A 20,000-nucleotide genomic window follows, 5' to 3' on the forward strand; every position below is an offset into this window, starting at 1 on the left:
TATATATATATATATATATATATATATATATATATATATATATATATATATATATATATATATATATATATATATATATATTCTAAAGTGTTACCAAAAAATATTATTAACTTGTTAATGCACTGAATAATGTTAACAAATGAGACTTATGAAATGCACACTTTATATAAATGTGAAATTTGATGTTTTTTTCCTAAGAGTACTTACTTTTTTGTCTGTTCTCATCAGAGCAGCATTTTATTTTATTATTTTCATTTTATAATGCACATTTATGTCCTTATTTGAAACATTTATATCTTTAATGGACATCTGCATGTAAAAACAAAAATACTGTCAATTTTTTTTATTGCATCGGTTTGCAACTATTTAATAGTTTTAGTTCGATACTGGTGTAGCTTTCCCCCCACCGTGACCTGAATAGCGCTACAAACTCTGACGTGGATATAAGCTCTTTTACAGCGAAAGCCAATTTACAGCCTGATTAGACCAGATCTGTCTGTCCAACTCCTCAAAGCTCTGGCCTGCTCCATCATGGCCACAGGACACTTAATTAGAGCTCCAGCAAGGAAAAACTAAGATAAAGGTGAAAGACCATTCTCAACTTACTATAACAATATATAATGGATGCAACGCCTTTGTTAGCATTTGTTTGGTAGTTTCTAGAGTGTCCAGGCTATGAAAGAAACTAAAATAATATACAAAGAAGTCACAAATAGTACATTATATTGCATAATTCCTGGTTAAATACAGTGCTCGGCATAATTGAGTACAGCCCATTTTGAAAATGAATATATTTCTCCATTTCTCAGTGAATGTAGGCAATGTATTTTGATACATTTAAACAAAATAGATTTATTAAACAGATATATTTATTAAAATAATATTTTAGTCACCAAACATATTCAGAAAATTTAAGATAATACAATTCAATTCAAGCAAAATTTAAACTAAATTTATATGAATGTATACTTCGAAAGTATACTTTGATACATGTTGCAATACCTCTTCTGACCTACAGGGGTCTATATGGAGCAGTTAAACTGATATTTTGTAATTATATAATTTTTATGTATTGTCATAAACACACTTGTTTGTAGAGCAAGTAGTTTGACCGTTTTCTGCCATTTGTTACTCCATCATTTCTCCCACTGAAATTGAAGCTCTAAAACAGGGGTGCCCAAACAATCCTGGAGGGCTGGTGTCCTGCAAAGTTTGGTTCCAACCCCAATCAGACACACCTGGGCTAGCTAATTAAACTCTTACTAGGCTTTCTTGAAACATCCATGCAGGTGTGTTGAGGAAAGTTGGAGCTTAACTCTGCAGGACACCGGCCAAGTTTGGACAGGCCCTGCTCTAAAACAATCGCAGAAATGAGCGCACTTTCGTATTGCAGAATAAGGTCCATACATATTGGCGATAGTGTTGGTAATTTATTTTAAAATGTACGATTGTTAAATTTTGCATTTGTTTTCTTTACATAATGAGAATGTAACTATCTATGTTTTTTAATGTTAGTATAAATTCATACAGGGGTTGAGCAAAGAAATTGAAATGCCTGGTTTTAGAACACATTACTTCATTAGTATGGTGATGGCCTCCTGTTGCAGCCAATACAGCATCAACTCATCATGGGAATGACATATACAAGTTCTGCACAATGGCTAGGGGGATTTTGAGCCAGTGTTCTTGCAGAATAGTGGCCAGGTCACTACATGATACTGGTGGAGGAACGAATTTCCTCACTCGCTTCTCCAAAACACCTCAAAGTCGCTCAATAATATTTAGGTCAGGTGACTGTGCAGGCCACAGTAGATGTTCAACTTCACTTTCATGTTCATCAAACCACTCTGTCACCAGTCTTGATGTGTGTATTGGTGCATTATCATCTTGATACACGGAAACGCCTTCAGGATACAATGTTTGACCCATTGGGTGCACATGGTCCTCCAGGAGGTTCGGTAGTTGTCACGATACTGGAATTTCATACCAATTGGTACTGAAATTTTAAAAATGTCAATTTCCTGCTAACATTTAAAGGAAATAACAGAAATGTTCAACAGAAGTGACTGAGTTTTGGCCGTGATGGTCATCAATTCAACAAACTCACCGCTGTTTACTGAGTGTAACTACAGATACAAGGACACTGGAGCATTTCAAAGTCACGTCGATCAGCTGGTTTGTCTATAAGTTGTCATACAAGCAGTCCGCTGATGAATTGTGGCTTTAAAACACTCCAGTGTTCCTGTACTTGTGGTTAGACTCAATAAACAGTGGTGAGTTCGGTGAACTGATGACCTTCACGGCCAATCACAGCCATTTCTGTTCAGCACGTGAACACAATGGTAAATCAGCGATGTTTAAGAGCTCTTAAGCTCATTGCTTAAATGTTAGTGGGAAATGGACATTTTTAAAATTTCAGTATCGTGACTGACCCAAAGCACAAGTACTGGGCCTAGGGAATGCCATGATATTGCAGCCCAAACCATCACTGCTCCACCCCACCACTGCAGCAGTCTGGGAGCTTTGGGGATTCTCCACACCATAACTCGCCCTGATGTGGAAAAGACAATGAAGGTGGACTCATCACCAAACAATACATGTTTCACATTGTCCACAGCCCAAGATTTTCACTGCTGGCGCCATTAAAATCAAAGTTTGGCATTGGCATGAGCTATAGCAGCCCAGCTATGTATATTGACACTTTGGAGCTCCCGACAAACATATTTGGTGGAAACGGGAGAGTTGAAGTGCACATTCAATTCTGCAATGAGTTTTTGTATACAACCTAGGTTAGCACCCGGACATCCATTTCAAACTGCTTCCTCTTGACATTACTCTGGGTACCATGGCTCTTGATACATGACATTGGTCACAGATGTGCCAGCGAGAAGCGCACCAACAATTCGTCCTCCTATGAACACTGATACGTGACCCATAATGTTGTGTCCATTGCAATATTTTAGGTAAAACTGTGCTATTAATTTGCTAATTAAACCTTCTCACTCTGCTCTTACTGGTGGTGCTCTAATGTGCATTCAATGAAGATTAACTCAAATTTAGCCATGAAACCTCCAACACTAAATTGACCAGTGTTTCCGTACAGTAGTGTGGACTTTCCTATCAGAATTGTAACACAAATGAACACATACATTTTATAATTTTTGGTGTGAACGGAAATTTAAACATCAACTTTAATATTAATGCTTGAATTTGCATATACAATCTCCTTGGTTGCATTTTATTATTGCAGTTGTGTTCTTAGCGTGTACTTATCTAAGATTGCACTGGTTATATAAGGTAACTACATGGGTTAAGTTTAAGTTCAGGTGTAGCTTAAGGGGACAGTTCTTGCTTATTACCCAGTTTATATAAATATCATGAGAAGTACATCATATATAAATGTAAAAAATGTCAAAATAGAGTAAAAAGACAGTAGATGAGGTTGACATCCTGTTTATTTCATTCAGTCCTGTATCAGTTGGTATAAATATTTATTAAGAGGAACACTGACGTTGCAGATCACTAGAACATGCTGCGTATTTCCCATGTGAATTTAACAGTATTCATACAGAAAATATACAGCAGTTTTCAAACAGGTTTTGAGAGCTGTCTATCATCTGTCCTGTGATTTCATAATCACAGGAAACTTTTCATAACGGGGAACGAAAAGCTACATTCACAAAGCAATACCCGGATAGACATTTAGGACGTGTGTGAGTGTGTGTGTGTGTGTGTGTGTGTGTACTTGTTTATGTGTATTACGAGGACACAAATTGTATAATGACATGGGTATGACCTAGTTGTACTCTATTAATTTGGTTTACGAGGACATACATTGTCCTCATAATTCAAAACGCTTAAATGTAATATTTAACAGGGCCTTTTGACATTCAAGCATTCATTTTCTCACATGTTTCCTGTGAGGGTGGGGTTCAGGGGTAGGGTAAGGCCATACAGTATGTAGTTTTTAATAGTATAAAGTTCATTACGCCTTTATGAAGTCCTCGTAAATCATATATACAAGTGTGTGTGTGTGTGTGTGAAACTACCTGAGTATGAAGCCATGACACAATCATTACTGCATGCAATTTAGGAATGCGTTTGATACAAGAAATGAATATAAACATGACCTATAAAGCCACCAAATGTACATTAGACTTTCTTTGGTAGAATTGGATTCCCACTTTAAAAGTTGCCTATTCGTGCTAATAGTCACCAGAGCTTTTTAAACACTACTGTTTCGCTACAAATGAAGGATCAGACAAACAATAATACTAATAATGGTTTTAACAAAAATAAAATTAGAAAATGGAATAAGCGAAATGGTTTCGTATCTCGAATAACTCAAAAAGGAACATCGTTTGTTGTTTCAGGATCCAAACGTGTCGAGAATTCTGACTGCCGCTGAGACCAGTGGAAACACATCCAGACTAGCCATTTATGTAGCAATCTTACAATAAGCGTAACATTAAAATAAATGAAGCTAAGTTTGTGGAAAAAAGCATATGTAACTATAATTCTGTAGAAAAGTCCAACAAAGATGATAACTAAACATCTCCAAGTAATTAGCTTTTATGATTTGGAATACCATAAGGGACATTTTAGATTATAAAGATTGTCACAAGCAGCTCGATGACTTGGAATAATCACGTTGCATGTGGTTATTGTCCCAGAAATACAATCAGCATGTTTGTTTTTACAATTACCAAACAGTCTGTAATGGTTTATCCAAGATTCGTTTTAATCGTGCTTTCCTTTTCCTTTCTTCTGTTTCTTTCCGTTTTCCGTGACCTCGGCTGTCTTGCTGGTGCCGTTGGTTGACATGGAGGCACCGTTAACTGTGGATTTGGCTGTCTTGAGACGTGGCTGACGACGGTAGGTCTGGTAGTAAAAATTGGCGAACAGGATGATGAATGTGACGGCGTAGCCAATCAGAGCCCACTGCATCCATGCTGGGAATGGACAGCCCGTGTAGAGAGAGTGAGCGGCATGGCCAATGGTGACGTGAAACTGGATCTGAAAACAAAGCAAACTAGGTATGTAGCAGATGTGTGTGCAACTTTTGATGGATTTTACTTTTGAAATAAGTACAATACGCTGCTCATCAACACTTGCTTAAAATGTGCACTAAAGCTGATTTCGAAATCGCACACTTCCATACTATGTAGTATGTTAAAAAAAAGCATGAAATCGGAGTAGTATGTATGAATTCATAAGTCGCTTTTCCACTGCACACGACATTCGGACACGAGTATCAGAATACGCCCCATTGTGGCAGTCGCACAGCATTTTTTCTGAAAGGTTTGTCGTGCACCATGGGAGAGAAGCTAATTATAAAAATTTTGGCTAATTTAATTCTAGAATTTATTAATAATTTAATAATAATAAGCTTGGACAACAACTGGAATACATCACATACAGTCGGCCGGTTGCATACGGTCTACTTGCAGGAGTTCAAATATTTCAACATATCCGCAGCTCAAATCAGATCTGAATTGTCTGCATATGGTGATGATCGGAACTCCACGCAGCTTTAATTTTCTAAAGGTTGTGTAGTAAATTCAAATGTAGTACATACTTGAGTAGCAGACGATTTTGGATGCAGCCTATGTGAATTTTGCCAAACAATGTTGTTATTTGAAAGCTTTGAAAACAAATGCACTCATAAACCAACAAGACTCGAAATGTCCACTGCCATATATTGGCTGCAAGTTTGTTTTGGGTATCGGTATGACACTGAAGATCAAGCGACCTTTTTTCATCTTATAGATGAAAATTCTTTCATATAGATCATTATAGCTATTCATTCTTTCATGTTCTAGATTAAATCTGAGAGCTCCCTCATCCTGCGAAACTGAAAATCGAGCACCCAAATGATGTGTCGCGGACCCAAATTGAAGAATGGGGTATGAGGGATATGGACGAATTGGGCCCCCTAATAGTAACTTCTAGAGCACCTAAAGTTAGAATCATCCTTTAATAATAGACAGCTTACAAATTCCAAATATGAAATTTAATCATAAGAGGATTTAATATTTCCCCATTCCACTTTAGAGGGGTTTCAAAGATGGCCGCAGAGTTAATGGGACTTTGAGGCACCTTTATGTATAAACCTTTAAATGCTATCTTAAAATGGCTTCTTTTGCCAAGAGAAATGATGTTTGGCTGTTGGTGTTCTTCCTCATTATCATGGGCTTTAGAATTATAAATATTTGAAGACAGAGACTGAATTATTGTCTAAGAGATTTTGTAAGTTTTACTTTAAAAAGACGGGGATTCCTAAATGGTTAGTTCACCCAAAAATGCAACAATTGTTTTATTAATTACTCCCTTATCCTTCATAAACAGCAAATGTCACAAAACTTTCAAAGTACAGAAAAGGAAACAAAAACATTGTAAAACAATCCATGTGACTTTAGTGGTTCAACTGTAATCATATGAAGCTCCAGGAATACTTTTGTGTTGCAAAAAACATACTGTACATACATACAGTTGAAGTCGGAATTATTAGCCCCCCTGATAATTTTTTTCCACAATTTCTGTTTAACGCAGAGAATATTTTTTCAACACATTTCTAAACGTAATAGTTTTAATAACTCATTTCTAATAGCTGATTTATTTTATCTTTGCCATGATGACAGTAAATAATATTTGACTAGATATTTTTCTACACAGCCAAAAGTGACATGTAAAGGCTTAACTAGGTTTATTAGGTTAACTAGACAGGTTAGGGAAATTAGACAAGTTATTTTATAACGATGGTTTGTTCTGTAGACTATCGGAAGAAATAAAGCTTAAAGGGGCTAATAATTTTGACCTTAAAATGGTTTTAAAAGATTAAAAACTGCTTTTTTTCTAGCCGAAATTAAACAAATAAGACTTTTTCCAGAAGAAAAAATATCATCAGACATACTGTGAAAATTTCCTTGCTCTGTTAAACATCATTTGGGAAAAAAAAAATAAGGTGGGGTTAATAATTCTGACTTCAACTGTACGTCTGATTAGGGCAGGGGTGTCCAAACTTGGTCCTAGAGGGCCGGTGTCCTGGAGAGCTAAGCTCCAACCCTAATCAAACACACCTGAAGTAGCTAATCAGACTCTTACTAGATATAATAGAAACTTCCTGGCTCCAGGACCGAGTTTGGATTTACTATAGGCAATGCTGCCATTGATACCATGATCTGACATGAAAAAGTAGATATACAGTAGGAGAACAAAGCTGTTTACAGTTTTTTTTTTGGCACACAAAAGTATTCTAGGAGCTTCGTATGATAACAGTTGAACCTATGAAGTCACAAGGAATGTTTTAGGCTCTATCCCAATTCTGTTTTTTACCCCTACCCCTTCCCCTTGGCCCCCTTGAAACACAGTGTGATGGAGAAGGGCTTCAAATTTTACCCCTATGAAATGGAACAGCACTACAACACCTGCACAGGTTATCACACGTCCTCACGATCTCTTACTTTGTATGAGCTCGATGATGGCGACTGCTGTAGTTATTCCAGTTGCGTTTATTTTTTTGGTATTTATCTTCAGGAAATCACTGAAGGCAATGATATCATGTTCTCATAATGATATAATGTGGCAATAAGCTCGTAACAGTACTGTGCATTTACACCCTGGCCATATTCATCTAAACACATGAAAACACTGTAAAAAGATCATTCCCAGCCACTAGACTTTTCTGACAGGGTATTCGCGTGACAGATACCCTTTGCAAAGGGTGACCAAAAAGTGTTACGGTACAGTTCGGTATGCCTTTTGAAAGTGGAAACGACCATAAAAGCGTACCGAACCGTACCATACCGTACCACTCAGTAGAAACAGGCCATAAAATATCTTAATTTGTGCTCCGAAGATGAAAAAAGATCTCAAGGGTTTCAAATGACATGAAGGTGAGTAATAGAGAATTTTCAAGACGTTTCTTATTTGCTTTTCATTTGATGCACTTTAGCTAAACCACTCTCACTAGCAGAGCTGTGATTAAGAACTAAACACAATTGGTTGTTCTATTTAAAAAAGGAGGCTACTATTGATGTGGTTTCTGGCTTTCCTCTTACTGAATCAAGCTCAGACTGGGGTTATGAATATCAGAAGAATATACTTTATTGGAATATTTCCCAAAAAAGCAGAGACAGCCTGGAGCAGACCCATCTCAGTCTCTCCCCAGGACAAATCCAGTGCCCCTCAAATTTGCTATCCCCTTTATCCTTGCTTCCTCCCACCTTTGTGTTTTCACAGCTGTTTACTGATTCAACAGGCCTCTCCCAGCTCCTACTCCTTTACGACCCCTATTTAAAGACCCCTCGTCTTGTTGGCCCTTATAATGTACAGATCTAATATAATCATGACCGTTTTTCCACATACAGTTCACATTTGGTAATCATGACTGGTATCTATGTTTCAAACATCTAAACTGGACTCCTCTCCCATACAGTATGTGTCTTTTCAAGCATACATGACAGTTTCAACATGTGTTGTATACATTTCATGCCTTTCTGACACAGAGGGTTCTCAATGCATCCCCAAGTCCTCTCCCATGCTCTTTTATGACGCCTTTGCCTTAACCTATCACCTGTTTTCAAAATATATAATGGCAGATACGTAGGGCCCTCCACTCACCCAATTAAATGCGTCTTTATATAGGTTTAGTAAATAAAAATCTTCTTCACTATATGTCCCTCTCTTCATATTTCAGTTAGTATTACTTCAGACATCAAATACAAAAATACACATTTTAAAGCTTTTCATGTACCTTTAACCAGGGGTGTAGCAACCGGGGGGGATACGTCCCTCTCACTTTTAGAGACAGACCATTTAGAAACAGGTGATTAATATTTATATGAACGTATGATCTCATACAGCCGTCCCCCCCACTTTTAAAATGTCCACTATGCCCCTGCCTTTAACCATTTTGCTTAAAATGGTCAGTTAATGACTTTAACCTACCCTCCTTCTGTAAAGCTACCAATTTACAAAATTTAACTCCCAGTTTCCCAGTTTAACTCCCACTACAAATTTTTCCTAGTACTGGGTTGCAGCTGGAAGGGCATTTGTGCGTAAAACATGTTGGATAAGTTGGCGGTTCATTCCGCTGTGGCGACCCCAGATTAATAAAGGGACTAAGTCGAAAAGAAAATGAATGAATGAATATTTTTGTTTTTTCTTGGCACTTGTTGTGTTGGTTTGTAGCTGTATATTTACATTTACATACATTTACATTTAGTCATTTAGCAGACGCTTTTATCCAAAGCGACTTACAAATGAGGACAAGGAAGCAAATTACACAACTATAAGAGCAGCAGTGAACAAGTGCTATAGACAAGTTTCAGGTGTGTAAAGTCTAAGAAGCAAAGCATTAGTACATTTTTTTTTTTTTTTCTTTTTCTGAGAGAGAGGGAGGGCACAGTTAGTGGTATAGCCAGAGAGGCAGTTGCAGATTAGGAAGGAAAGTGGAGACTAAACAGTTGCGTTTTTAGTCGTTTCTTGAAGACAGCAAGTGACTCTGCTGTTGTGATGTAGTTAGGGAGTTCATTCCACCAACTGGGCAGATTGAATGTGAGAGTTCGGGAAAGTGATTTCTTCCCTCTTTGGGATGGAACAACGAGGCGACATTCATTCACAGATATATTTATAACACATGTTTATTTAGTAATTATAAAGTAATATTAAATTCTGCAATCGATGCAAAATATATTTTTATTCATATAATATTACTGTTCCGAACTACTGTACATTAATATTTAACTGAAACTGATGATTTGACTTGTGTGTCTTGAGCTGTCCAAACTAATAGCAGTACAAATCAGTTGATTACGCAATTATTTTCCATGCAACAATGGATTTCAGCTAGTCAGATGTGTTATTTAATATCCATTGTATTGTTGCATGGAAGACAATTGTTTATTATTACAATAAATAACTAGGGAGAGATGTGTGGTGTTTATTTTACCATCTGAATAATAGTGAGATATTTCTTCCACCAGAGGTACTTCTGGATCTTGGGGCCAAACGCTGCCAGGCCGTAGTAGCCGTACATCAGCACATGAATGCCTGAGTTAATTGTAGCGCCAAAGAAAGCTGTGGAGGAAGATGGAGATTTAGTTAAATTTAACATCAACAAATATAGTGGTCTAACAAAATATTGATTGAGTTAGAGGATTGTGTGTCACGGAAAAGTAAGATTATGGTATATTGTTTGAGGCAGTGAGACTCTTTCATTAAACATGGGCAACTGTCATATTTCTGTGGAAATATCTCGTAATACAGAAATCTAAAGAAGTTTTATGAATGAGTCATGCTTTATTTTACTTAAAGGGATAGTTCACCCAAATAGGAAAACTCTGCTCAGTTACTCACCCTCCATTTCTTCAAAACCTATTTGAGTTTCTTTCTTCTGTTGAACACAAAAGAAGATATTTTGAAAAATGTTGGTTGCTGGCACCAATTGACTTCCATAGTCACTTTTTTCCTACTATGGAAGACAATGGGTGCATCAACATTCTTCAAAATATCTTTTGTGTTCATAAATGATGAAAACCACATGACATAGAGAAAATGATAAGGTAAATTTCATTTTTGAGTGAGCTATCTCTTTAAGTTAACAAGATTAAACACAGAAGCAAGTATGAAATGTTTTGGAAGTGTCAGCAACGTTTGTTGAGACTCAGGATTACAGTATCCCAGCCCAGTCCTCCACAGACCCATGTCAGATCATTATCCTCTGTTCACCTTTTCCTCCTTATTAACCCACTGACCATCTGTACCCAGTCGAACCTTTTGACCCCTTCTACATCCCCCTAAGCTCTCCTAACCTTTCCTCTCATTCCTTAAATCTCCTCATCCTTCCTTTATTTCAGGTTCTCTGCTTGGTAAAGCAGTAAAATGCAGAACTCTGTCTGTCTGTCTGTCCGTCCGTCCGTCCGTCCGTCCGTCCGTCCGTCCGTCCGTCTGTCTGTCTCTCTAACTGTCTGTCTGTCTATCTATCTATCTATTTAACTGTTTGTCTGTCTGTCCGTCTGTCTGTCTATATGTCTATTTAACTGTCTGTCTGTCTGTCTGTCTGTCTGTCTGTCTGTCTGTCTGTCTGTCTGTCTGTCTGTCTGTCTGTCTGTCTGTCCGTCTGTCTATCTGTCTATTTAACTGTCTGTCTGTCTGTCTGTCTAACTGTCTGTCTGTCTATCTGTATTTAACTGTCTGTCTGTCTGTTTAACTGTCTGTCTAACTGTCTGTCTGTCTGTCTGTCTATCTATTTAACTGTCTGTCTGTCTGTCTGTACGTCCGTCTGTCTATCTGTCTATTTAACGGGCTGTCTATCTATTTAACTGTCTGTTTGTCTGTCTGTCCGTCTGTCTGTCTATCTGTCTATTTAACTGTCTGTCTGTCTGTCTGTCTGTCTGTCTGTCTAACTGTCTGTCTGTCTATTTAACTGTCTGTCTGTCTGTCTGTCTGTTTAACTGTCTGTCTGTCTATCTATCTGTATTTAACTGTCTGTCTGTCTGTTTAACTGTCTGTCTGTCTGTCTATCTATTTAACTGTCTGTCTGTCTGTCCGTACGTCCGTCTGTCTATCTGTCTATTTAACGGTCTGTCTGTCTGTCTATTTAACTGTCTGTCTATCTATTTAACTGTCTGTCTGTCTGTCTGTCTTTCTCTCTAACTGTCTGTCTGTCTATCTATACATTTATCTGGCTATCTGTATTTTATTCATCATTTTTCTAACTGTCTGTCTGTCTGTCTGTCTGTCTGTCTGTCTGTCTGTCTGTCTGTCTATCTATCTATCTATCTATCTATCTATCTATCTATCTATCTATCTTTCTGTCTGTCTGTCTGTCTGTCTATCTATATATCTATCTATCTGTCTGTCTGTCTTTATATGTACATTGCTGTACATTTTATAGGTTCTTTACCACATTTTGTTGACATGCTCATAAATATTTGGCCTATAGGTGCAAAGTATAAAAGTATTGAAGAGTAACTTTTTTGGCCGTTAAAAACTACTGTCAGGATTTACCAAAGACATTGATAGAAACATTAGCAAACATAATGCAGACACCATGATTTGTGTGTTGACCTTATTTCATATGCATTTGTAGGAGTCGCTCTTCTAAATGCTAAATTTATCGACGTATAGTATTTAAAGAAATCACCTAATTGGTTTTTGCTGCAAAAAGCATGTCTTAACCCATTTTGTATTCATGTTGTCAGTAGATTACACAGAGCTCGTCATCTTCAGCTCTGCTTGTTAGCGACCTGATTTGCTCTGGTTTATGCATCACGTTAGACATTCTGAAAATTAGCTGCTGTGTCTGTGTGCATTTCATTCACATACTGTAAGTAGATCACTCACAAGAACTTTTTTTTTTGCCATTTTTCATTTGCGCTGTATAGGTAATATGTTATTTATGACATATCAAGACACAAATCTGTATAATGACATGAGTATTACAAGATAATGAAATATGAGGGCATGAGAAAATGCTGATATCTAATTTCTTAAAAAGCTTCTAAACCACTCAGAATGTTTTTTTTTTTCAGTAAATAAAATCGCACACAGTTTTCTGTGAAAGTTGGGCTTAGGCGTTAGGGCAATAGAAAATACAGTTTGTACAGTATAAAAACAATGTAAACCTATTTAATGTCCCCACAATTCACAAAAACAAACGTGTGTGTGTGTGTGTGTGTACTCACACTGTCCACCAGGAACCCACTTGATGCCGATCCACCACAGGATGAACATTGTGCAGTGGTGATAGACGTGCAGGAAGCTGACCTGATTAAACTTCTTCCTCATGATGAAGAAAACCGTGTCCAGGAACTCCACTCCCTTCGAGATGTAATACCACCACAGAGCTGACGCTATCTGCAGACACAGCAGATGCATATCTATCAATCATTATCTTTTTTTATTTTACAGATCTCCTTTATAAATATGGCGTATGCAAAAATTTTGATTATATGATTAGAAAAAAACATCTCGATGTCAGTAAATATATTAAACTTAAATGTTGACTTCAGTGAATCACTCTATAGTGTTGAAGCAACATGATGTGTTAGAAGGCTAATACACTGGTAAGACATGTCAGCAAAATGCGGATTTGTACATGCAGTGTTTACATAGAAGCAAGTTAGCTAAATGTTGACCATCTGCTCAATTCTATTAGAACCTTTCTTTACTAGAAAGCATAAACAGGAATAGGAGTTACAATTTGTTAACAGTTTTCTTCTCTTTTTAAACTTTGGATGATCTTCCATCTTGTGTTGTGAAAATCAATTTCTTTCCTTTATTCATCCATTCTCTCTTTCCTTCTTTTCTCTCTTTTTCTTTCTCTTCCTTCTTTTTTCCTCTTCCTTTCTTTCATTTGTTTCCTTATTTTTTTTCTTTTTATCTTTTCTTTTTCCCATTTCTCTCTCTTTTTCTTTCTTATTTTTTCTTGCTCCCCTTCCCTTTTTTCAATTTTCTTTCATTTTCTTTCTTATTTCTTTCTCCTTTTCCTTTCATTCTTACCTTTTCATACTCCTTTTCTTTCTTTCTTTTCCTTTATTCTTTCTTTTTTCTTTCTTGTGTTTATTCTTTCTTTTTTCTTTCTTGTGTTTATTCTTTCTTTCTTTTTTCTTTTTCTTTCTTTCTATTATTTCTTAATTTCTTTCTTTCTATTTTCTTTCTTCTTCATTTTTTTTCTTTCTCTCCGTCTTTTCTTGCTTTTTTTTTTCTCCTTTCCTTTCTTTTTCATTTTCTCTTCTTTCTTTCTTCTTTCTTTCTTCTTTCTTTTTTTTCTTTTTCTTTCTCCCTTATCTTTTTTTTTTCTTCTCCTTCCTTTTTCCTTCTTTTTTTTCTTTCTTTTTTTTTTTCTTTCTTCATTTTCTATATATCTTTCTTTTTCTTTATTCTTTCTTCCTATTCTTTTCTTCCTTTATTCTTTCTTTCATTATTTCCTTAATTTCTTTCTTTCATTTTTCTTTCTTTCTTCATTTTCTCTTACTTCTCTCGTCTTTTTTGCTTTTTCTTTCCCCTTTCCTTTCTTTTTCATTTTCCTCTTTCTTTTCTTTCTTTCTTCTCTTCCTTTCTTTCATTCTTTTGCTTAATTTATTTTTATTTTTTTTCTCCTTATCTTCTGTCTTTCTCCCTTTCCTTATCTTCTCTTCTCTTCTTTCTTTCTTTCTTTCTTTCTCTCTTTCATTATTTTCCTTAATTTCTTTCTATTTTTCTTTCTTTCTCCATTTTCTTCCTTTATCTCTGTCTTTTTCTTGCTTTTTCTTTCTCCCTTTCCTTTCTTTTTTTCATTTTCCTCTTTTCTTTGTTTCTGTCTCTCCCTCTCTTCCTTTCTTTCATTCTTTTGCTTAATTTCTTTTTCTTTTTTCTCTCTCCCTTATCTTTCTCATTTTTTCTTTCTCATTTTTTCTTTCTTTCTTTCTTTCTTTCTTTCTTTCTTTCTTTCTTTCTTTCTTTCTTTCTTTCTTTCTTTCTTTCTTTCTTTCCCTTCATTCCTTCTTTCTTCCAATTTACAAAACAGTGTCAGACATCAATTTTTTCTCAAGCCAACAGGACAGTTTTTCTCAACAATCTGTACTATGCAGTTGCATTTAATCGGCTCTTTCCATCCATTTGCTGCAGCGCTGTAAGGATGGAGGCGTGGCCTGCAGGTGGCGAGACTCCTGACCTCATCACTGTCCTCATGCAAACCAGCCAAACCCAGCCGGCCAATGAGAGTGAGGGTTCATGCCAACACAACAGCATGATGGAAACTCTAACCACGTCACTGGACGCGTTTCTGGGGATTCAGCCATCCAGCCATCTGATTACAGTTAAGCCTTGATCTCAACTTCTCCCTTTTCCTTACAGCTGTCAAATCCCTGCTGAGCACTAATGGTCCTAAGATCGTTTTAGGGAGCTAGTCGTATAGTCATTAGAATTAAAATATGTACAGTCATGTTAAGAGATCGCACACCATATTGAATTAATGATTTTCCATATCAGGACATAATAATAAATAAAAATTATATATATATATATATATAATATATATATATATATATATATATATCTATATATATATATCAGCAGGGGAAATAAGTATTGAACACGTCACCATTTTTTCTTAGAAAACATATTTCTAAAGGTGCTGTTGACTGAAATTTTCATCAGAAGTTGATACACACCAAAGAAATCCATATATGAAAAGAAAACTAATCTAATTAGTTTACAAACAAAGTTTATGTGTAATAAAATGAATGATGCAGGGGAAAAAGTATTGAACATGTGAAGAAAGGAAGGTGTAGGAAAGGCAGTGAAAGCCCAGACAGTAGCTGAAATCTCTCAGTAGTTCATCAGCAACCCTCTGCCCTTCCTCAGTGTTAAATGAATATCAGCTGCTTCAGTGCAACATCTACATTAGTAGGATGATTAAAGATGAAACCACAGGTGGACATTTCAGCAAGGACAATGATCCACAGTCAGGAAACTCTCAAATACTTTCAGAGATCAAGCTGTGGAATGACCCAGCCAATCACCTGACTTGAACCCAATAGAAATACAAATTAAATCTCAGATTGATAGACGAGACACACTGAACCATCAAGATTTTGACACTGTTGAAGTCTGTGACAAACTCACACCTGAGCAATTCATGTGACTTCATTCTACATATGAGAGGCATTTTTAAGCTGCCATCACCAAAGCCAATATGTTTCAGTAGTTCAGTGCTTTCTCCTTGTTTCATTTAATTATTATTACACAGAACTCATTTATCTGATTTTTTTTTGTTGTTATAGTTTTATGTTTGTATTGTTGGGTTTTTACCAAAATCTGGCTTCTATTCCATGTCAACAGCTCCTTTGAAAAAATATTCCCAGGAAAAAACGTGTGTTCAGGTATATATCAGGTTTTAAATCTGGAAGACTTTACTTCAGATTAACAAAATCATGTGATATCTCTCACCGTGTTATTAATGATAGAAAAGAGGTTAAAAAGAAGCATAGAGTTAAATTCAATACCTCTTAAAAATGTTAGACTCGTTCCAAAGAAAGAAATGTTATATAAAGTATATAAAGTGTCATGAAACTCTATTGGGCGTGCAGGTTCATAAGTTAAATCGAACCTCCTACTAACACCACCTGACAAAAGTCTTGTCACCTATCCAAGTTTAGGAACAACAAATAATAACTTGACTTCTAGTTGATCATTGGTATCAGAAGTGGCTTATATGAAAGGCAAAGGCCTCTAGATTACGCTTATTTTACCAAATAAAATATAATCATGCCTTGATGTTAATGATTTCATTAGGACAGTAAGGTCTGACTTGCTTAGACAAAAGTTTTGTCACTTAACAGAAATAATGTCCAGTATAGCATAATAAAGTCATGCCTGCAGTGAAAACAGAATGAATATTGTGTTTGACTCTCATGAGCTTGGAGGACTGCATCCATACATCTCTGCAATGACTCAAATCACTTATTATTAAAGTCATCTGGAATGACAAAGAAAACGTTCTTGCAGGACTCCCAGAGTTCATCAAAAATCTTTGGATTCATCTTCAATGTCTCCTCATTCATCTTACCCCAGACATGCTCAATAATGTTCATGCCTGGTGACTGGGCTGGCCAATCCTGAAACACCTTGACCTTCTTTGCTTTTCAGGAGCTTTGATTGTGGAGGCTGAAGTATGAGAACGAGCGCTATCCCTGCTGGAGAATTTGCCCTCTCCTGTGGTTTGTCATGTAATGGGCAGCACAAATGTCTCAATACCTCAGGCTGTTGATGTTGTCATCCACTCTGCAGATCTCTCGCACGCCCCCATACTGAATGTAACCCCAAGCCATGATTTCTCCTTCACCAAACTTGACTGATTTCTATGAGAATCTTGGGTCCATGTGGGTTCCAGTTGGTCTTCTGCAGTATTTGTGATGACTGGGATGCAGTTCAACAGATGATTCAGCAGAAAAATCCACCATCTGCCACTTTTCCAAGTGATCAACTAGAAGTCAAGTTAATATTTGTTGCTTTTACAACTGAGATCGACGACCAAGAGTTTTGTCAGGCAGTGTATGTCATGGTGCAGGTGGTTGGCTGTTGTCGCCTCAAGCAGGAGTTTATCAATTAGCATCCGAATAGTCTCAAAAACAAATTCTGGCAGATTTAATCATACAACTATACATTGTATAACTAAAAATGTTACAAAATTCTAATACCAAAATTACATTTTTTATTACTTTATACGGGCCTTCAGTTGCTCTAAATTGGTCGATCAACTTTTATTACTTTTTAAGACCCTCTAAAAGGTATGTCCTCATTCGGATAGCTAAGGGAAGACAGCATACTGTGTTTCTTACCCTGACTTCATTAACATCATTGGAGTAGTTGACAGGCTGGCAGAGGTAGCTGTATCCGGCTGCTCTGGAGCCCAGGAGCAGCTGCGCAGAAAAACACACAGACATTATTCAGATGTACTGAAGCCAAGGTTAAAGCCTGCCTGTGATAAGCGCTTGATTTGACACAGTTGATTAGCTTTTGGAAAACACAATCTGTGCATTTCTATGTCTATTCATAACTGTTTGTTAATTGTTTGATATATACAGTTGTGTTGTGTATTGTAGTATAATGCATTTAGTTTTTAGGTGAATTGTTTATATTATTACTATAGTTGTTGTATTGTTATAATTATTAATCCATAATTTCATAATTTAGGCAAAATTATTAGTCCACCTGTGACTTAAATTTGTTTTGTTTGTGATGGTGGACTTTTAAAATATTATTTCTTTATTATATTTTTCTTCAGGAGAAAGTCTTATTTCTTTCAGTTTAGCTGGAAATATATATATTATATTAGGGTTGCACGGTTTACTGGTACTATGGTAGTATCGTGATACTGTGGCTCCAAAATACTGGCGGTGCCACTGTAGTTTGTAAACGGTAGTATCGTCATTAACGGTCTATCTACACATAATGTTGTCAGTGGAAAGTCACTAAATGCTCACACGTTTGAGCAACAATAGACCGTTTTATTTTAATAGTCTTTGAAGCCTTCTAAGGCTGCAAAACTGTGTAGAATTTGCGCCTTTTATGGTAGCCTATTGCACATTTTCTGACACTTCAGTTCGAATCTAAATCCTTTCATTTCTGCTCCTGTCAATATGATTTATTAGCTACAACACCTTGGATTGCTTTGGAATTTTACCTGATAAGACTAGAAGAAAAAAAAACATTAGATTGAAAAAACCCAAAATAGCAACAGGAAACATTGAAACAATTTTGGCAACTTCATATAGCCTAAGTTTGCTGTAAAAATACTCTTTTGTAACAAATTTTATTTGTTATAATTGAAATCTTATATTAATGTATTTTTTGTTGAATACATTTAACAAAACTACTTTGAATACATTCAACAAAACTTTATTCACCTAGAATGCATTTAGACACTTCTTTTGTCAGACGGCTCACCGGTTTGACTTCCATTCACCGTCATTCATTTTAAAAAGCACACGGTCAATTTTATTTGTATGTTTTACTCAAACGCATAAAATCTACAGGTGCCTGAAAGTTAGAGTTGGAGCTAACATAATCAGATTTCTCTCTAGTGAACTGCATCCATGTTAGCACGTCACGTTTGATGGGGTAATTTCACAGTAAGAATACACACAGGTTCAAATACTTGTTCTCCCCCCTACAGTGCAATTCGACCAGGTATACATCCACGCTAAAATATCAAGGTGAAAGTCATCATAGCTTGCGTAGAATAGACCCAGCTCCCAACTCAACTTTGAGAATAGATTAACATTGATATTTTTTTTATCGCCGACAAGAGTCTCGCGTTAACGCAGCATGATAACAGCCCCCCACTCGTATATATACATTTAAATATAAATATATTTTTAAAAAAATTGTATAGTTTTGTATTTATGTATGTGGGTTTATCAAATATACATAATAAATATATATAATACACACACAGATATATTATGTCAAACAAGCTTTTATTTGGATGCGAGTAATTGGGACTTATGGCCCGTTTCCACTGAGTAGTACGGAACGGTACGGTTTGGTTTCGTATGCTTTTATGGCCGTTTCCACTGTCAAAAGGCGTACTGAACCGAACCGTACCACTTTTTCGGTACCCTTTCGAAAGGGTACCAAACACGAGAAAGGGTACCAAAAGGCGGAGCTAGACGCACAGCTGAACGATATTGGTTTATAGAGATACGTCATACGCTTACTCTACAAGCCAGAATGAAAACAAAAAACCTGCCATGTTTGAAATACACAGTCGCGCGTCTATATCTGAAATAACAAACTTCTTGAGCTGATGATAATAACCCGCGCTTGATTATTGACGTGCTTTTGAAACCCGATCCTGTCAGACACTGACAAACGCGAGAGTGAAGCGTGAAAAAAAGGAGAAGCCGGAAAAAAGGAGCACATTATTTATCAGCAAACATGAACAAAATGCCATGATTAACTAACTTATTATCTTCACCTTTTGGACTAATATGAACTGGGAATGACAGAATTACTGTCTAATAGAGGTTACATGTGCTGCTGAAGATTACATACACAGATGAGAGGTTTTCACTGACTGTGGGCTATATTTTGTGTTGTTTTTGAACCTAAATACGGGCGAAATGTCTGCTGTGTGTGTTCTTCTGTAGTTGGGAACATATCGGAGACTGTAAGGGGCTGTATGTGTTTATATATGTTCATTTATTTAGTTATTTAATATAATTACAGACGTTACAGTAGGCTGTTTCACACTGTCATTGATCTGCAGTTATAATCAACTCATGTTCATAGAAAAGTTATTAATAAACATTTCTACACAAGTATTTATGTGTATGAAGCATCTGTTTTGTGAGAAGAGCTTCTCATATGAAATGTGAGCGACCTGTACAGCTTTATTGTAGACATTTCCTAGAGCAAGAATGACGTCGACTGAAACTTTCTGTCGTACACCACACCCAGCAAAAGGGTACCCTTGGTAGTGGAAACGCAAGCCTGATAAAGGTGACCCG

General features: G+C 36.4%; 1 protein-coding gene across 1 annotated transcript in view; it reads right to left on the reverse strand.

Moving 5' to 3' along the window:
• Positions 1-3,472: 3,472 nt before the first annotated feature.
• Positions 3,473-20,000, reverse strand: part of elovl4b (ELOVL fatty acid elongase 4b) — a 26,363-nt gene continuing 9,835 nt past the window's right edge. Inside the window, 4 exon segments of the mRNA XM_056449186.1 lie at positions 3,473-5,016; positions 9,953-10,080; positions 12,690-12,861; positions 17,328-17,408. Coding sequence (XP_056305161.1) covers positions 4,741-5,016; positions 9,953-10,080; positions 12,690-12,861; positions 17,328-17,408 — 657 coding nt within the window. The 3' untranslated portion in view covers positions 3,473-4,740.

Source organism: Danio aesculapii, chromosome 23 (assembly GCF_903798145.1).
Source record: "Danio aesculapii chromosome 23, fDanAes4.1, whole genome shotgun sequence".
NCBI classification, from domain to species: Eukaryota; Metazoa; Chordata; class Actinopteri; order Cypriniformes; family Danionidae; genus Danio; species Danio aesculapii.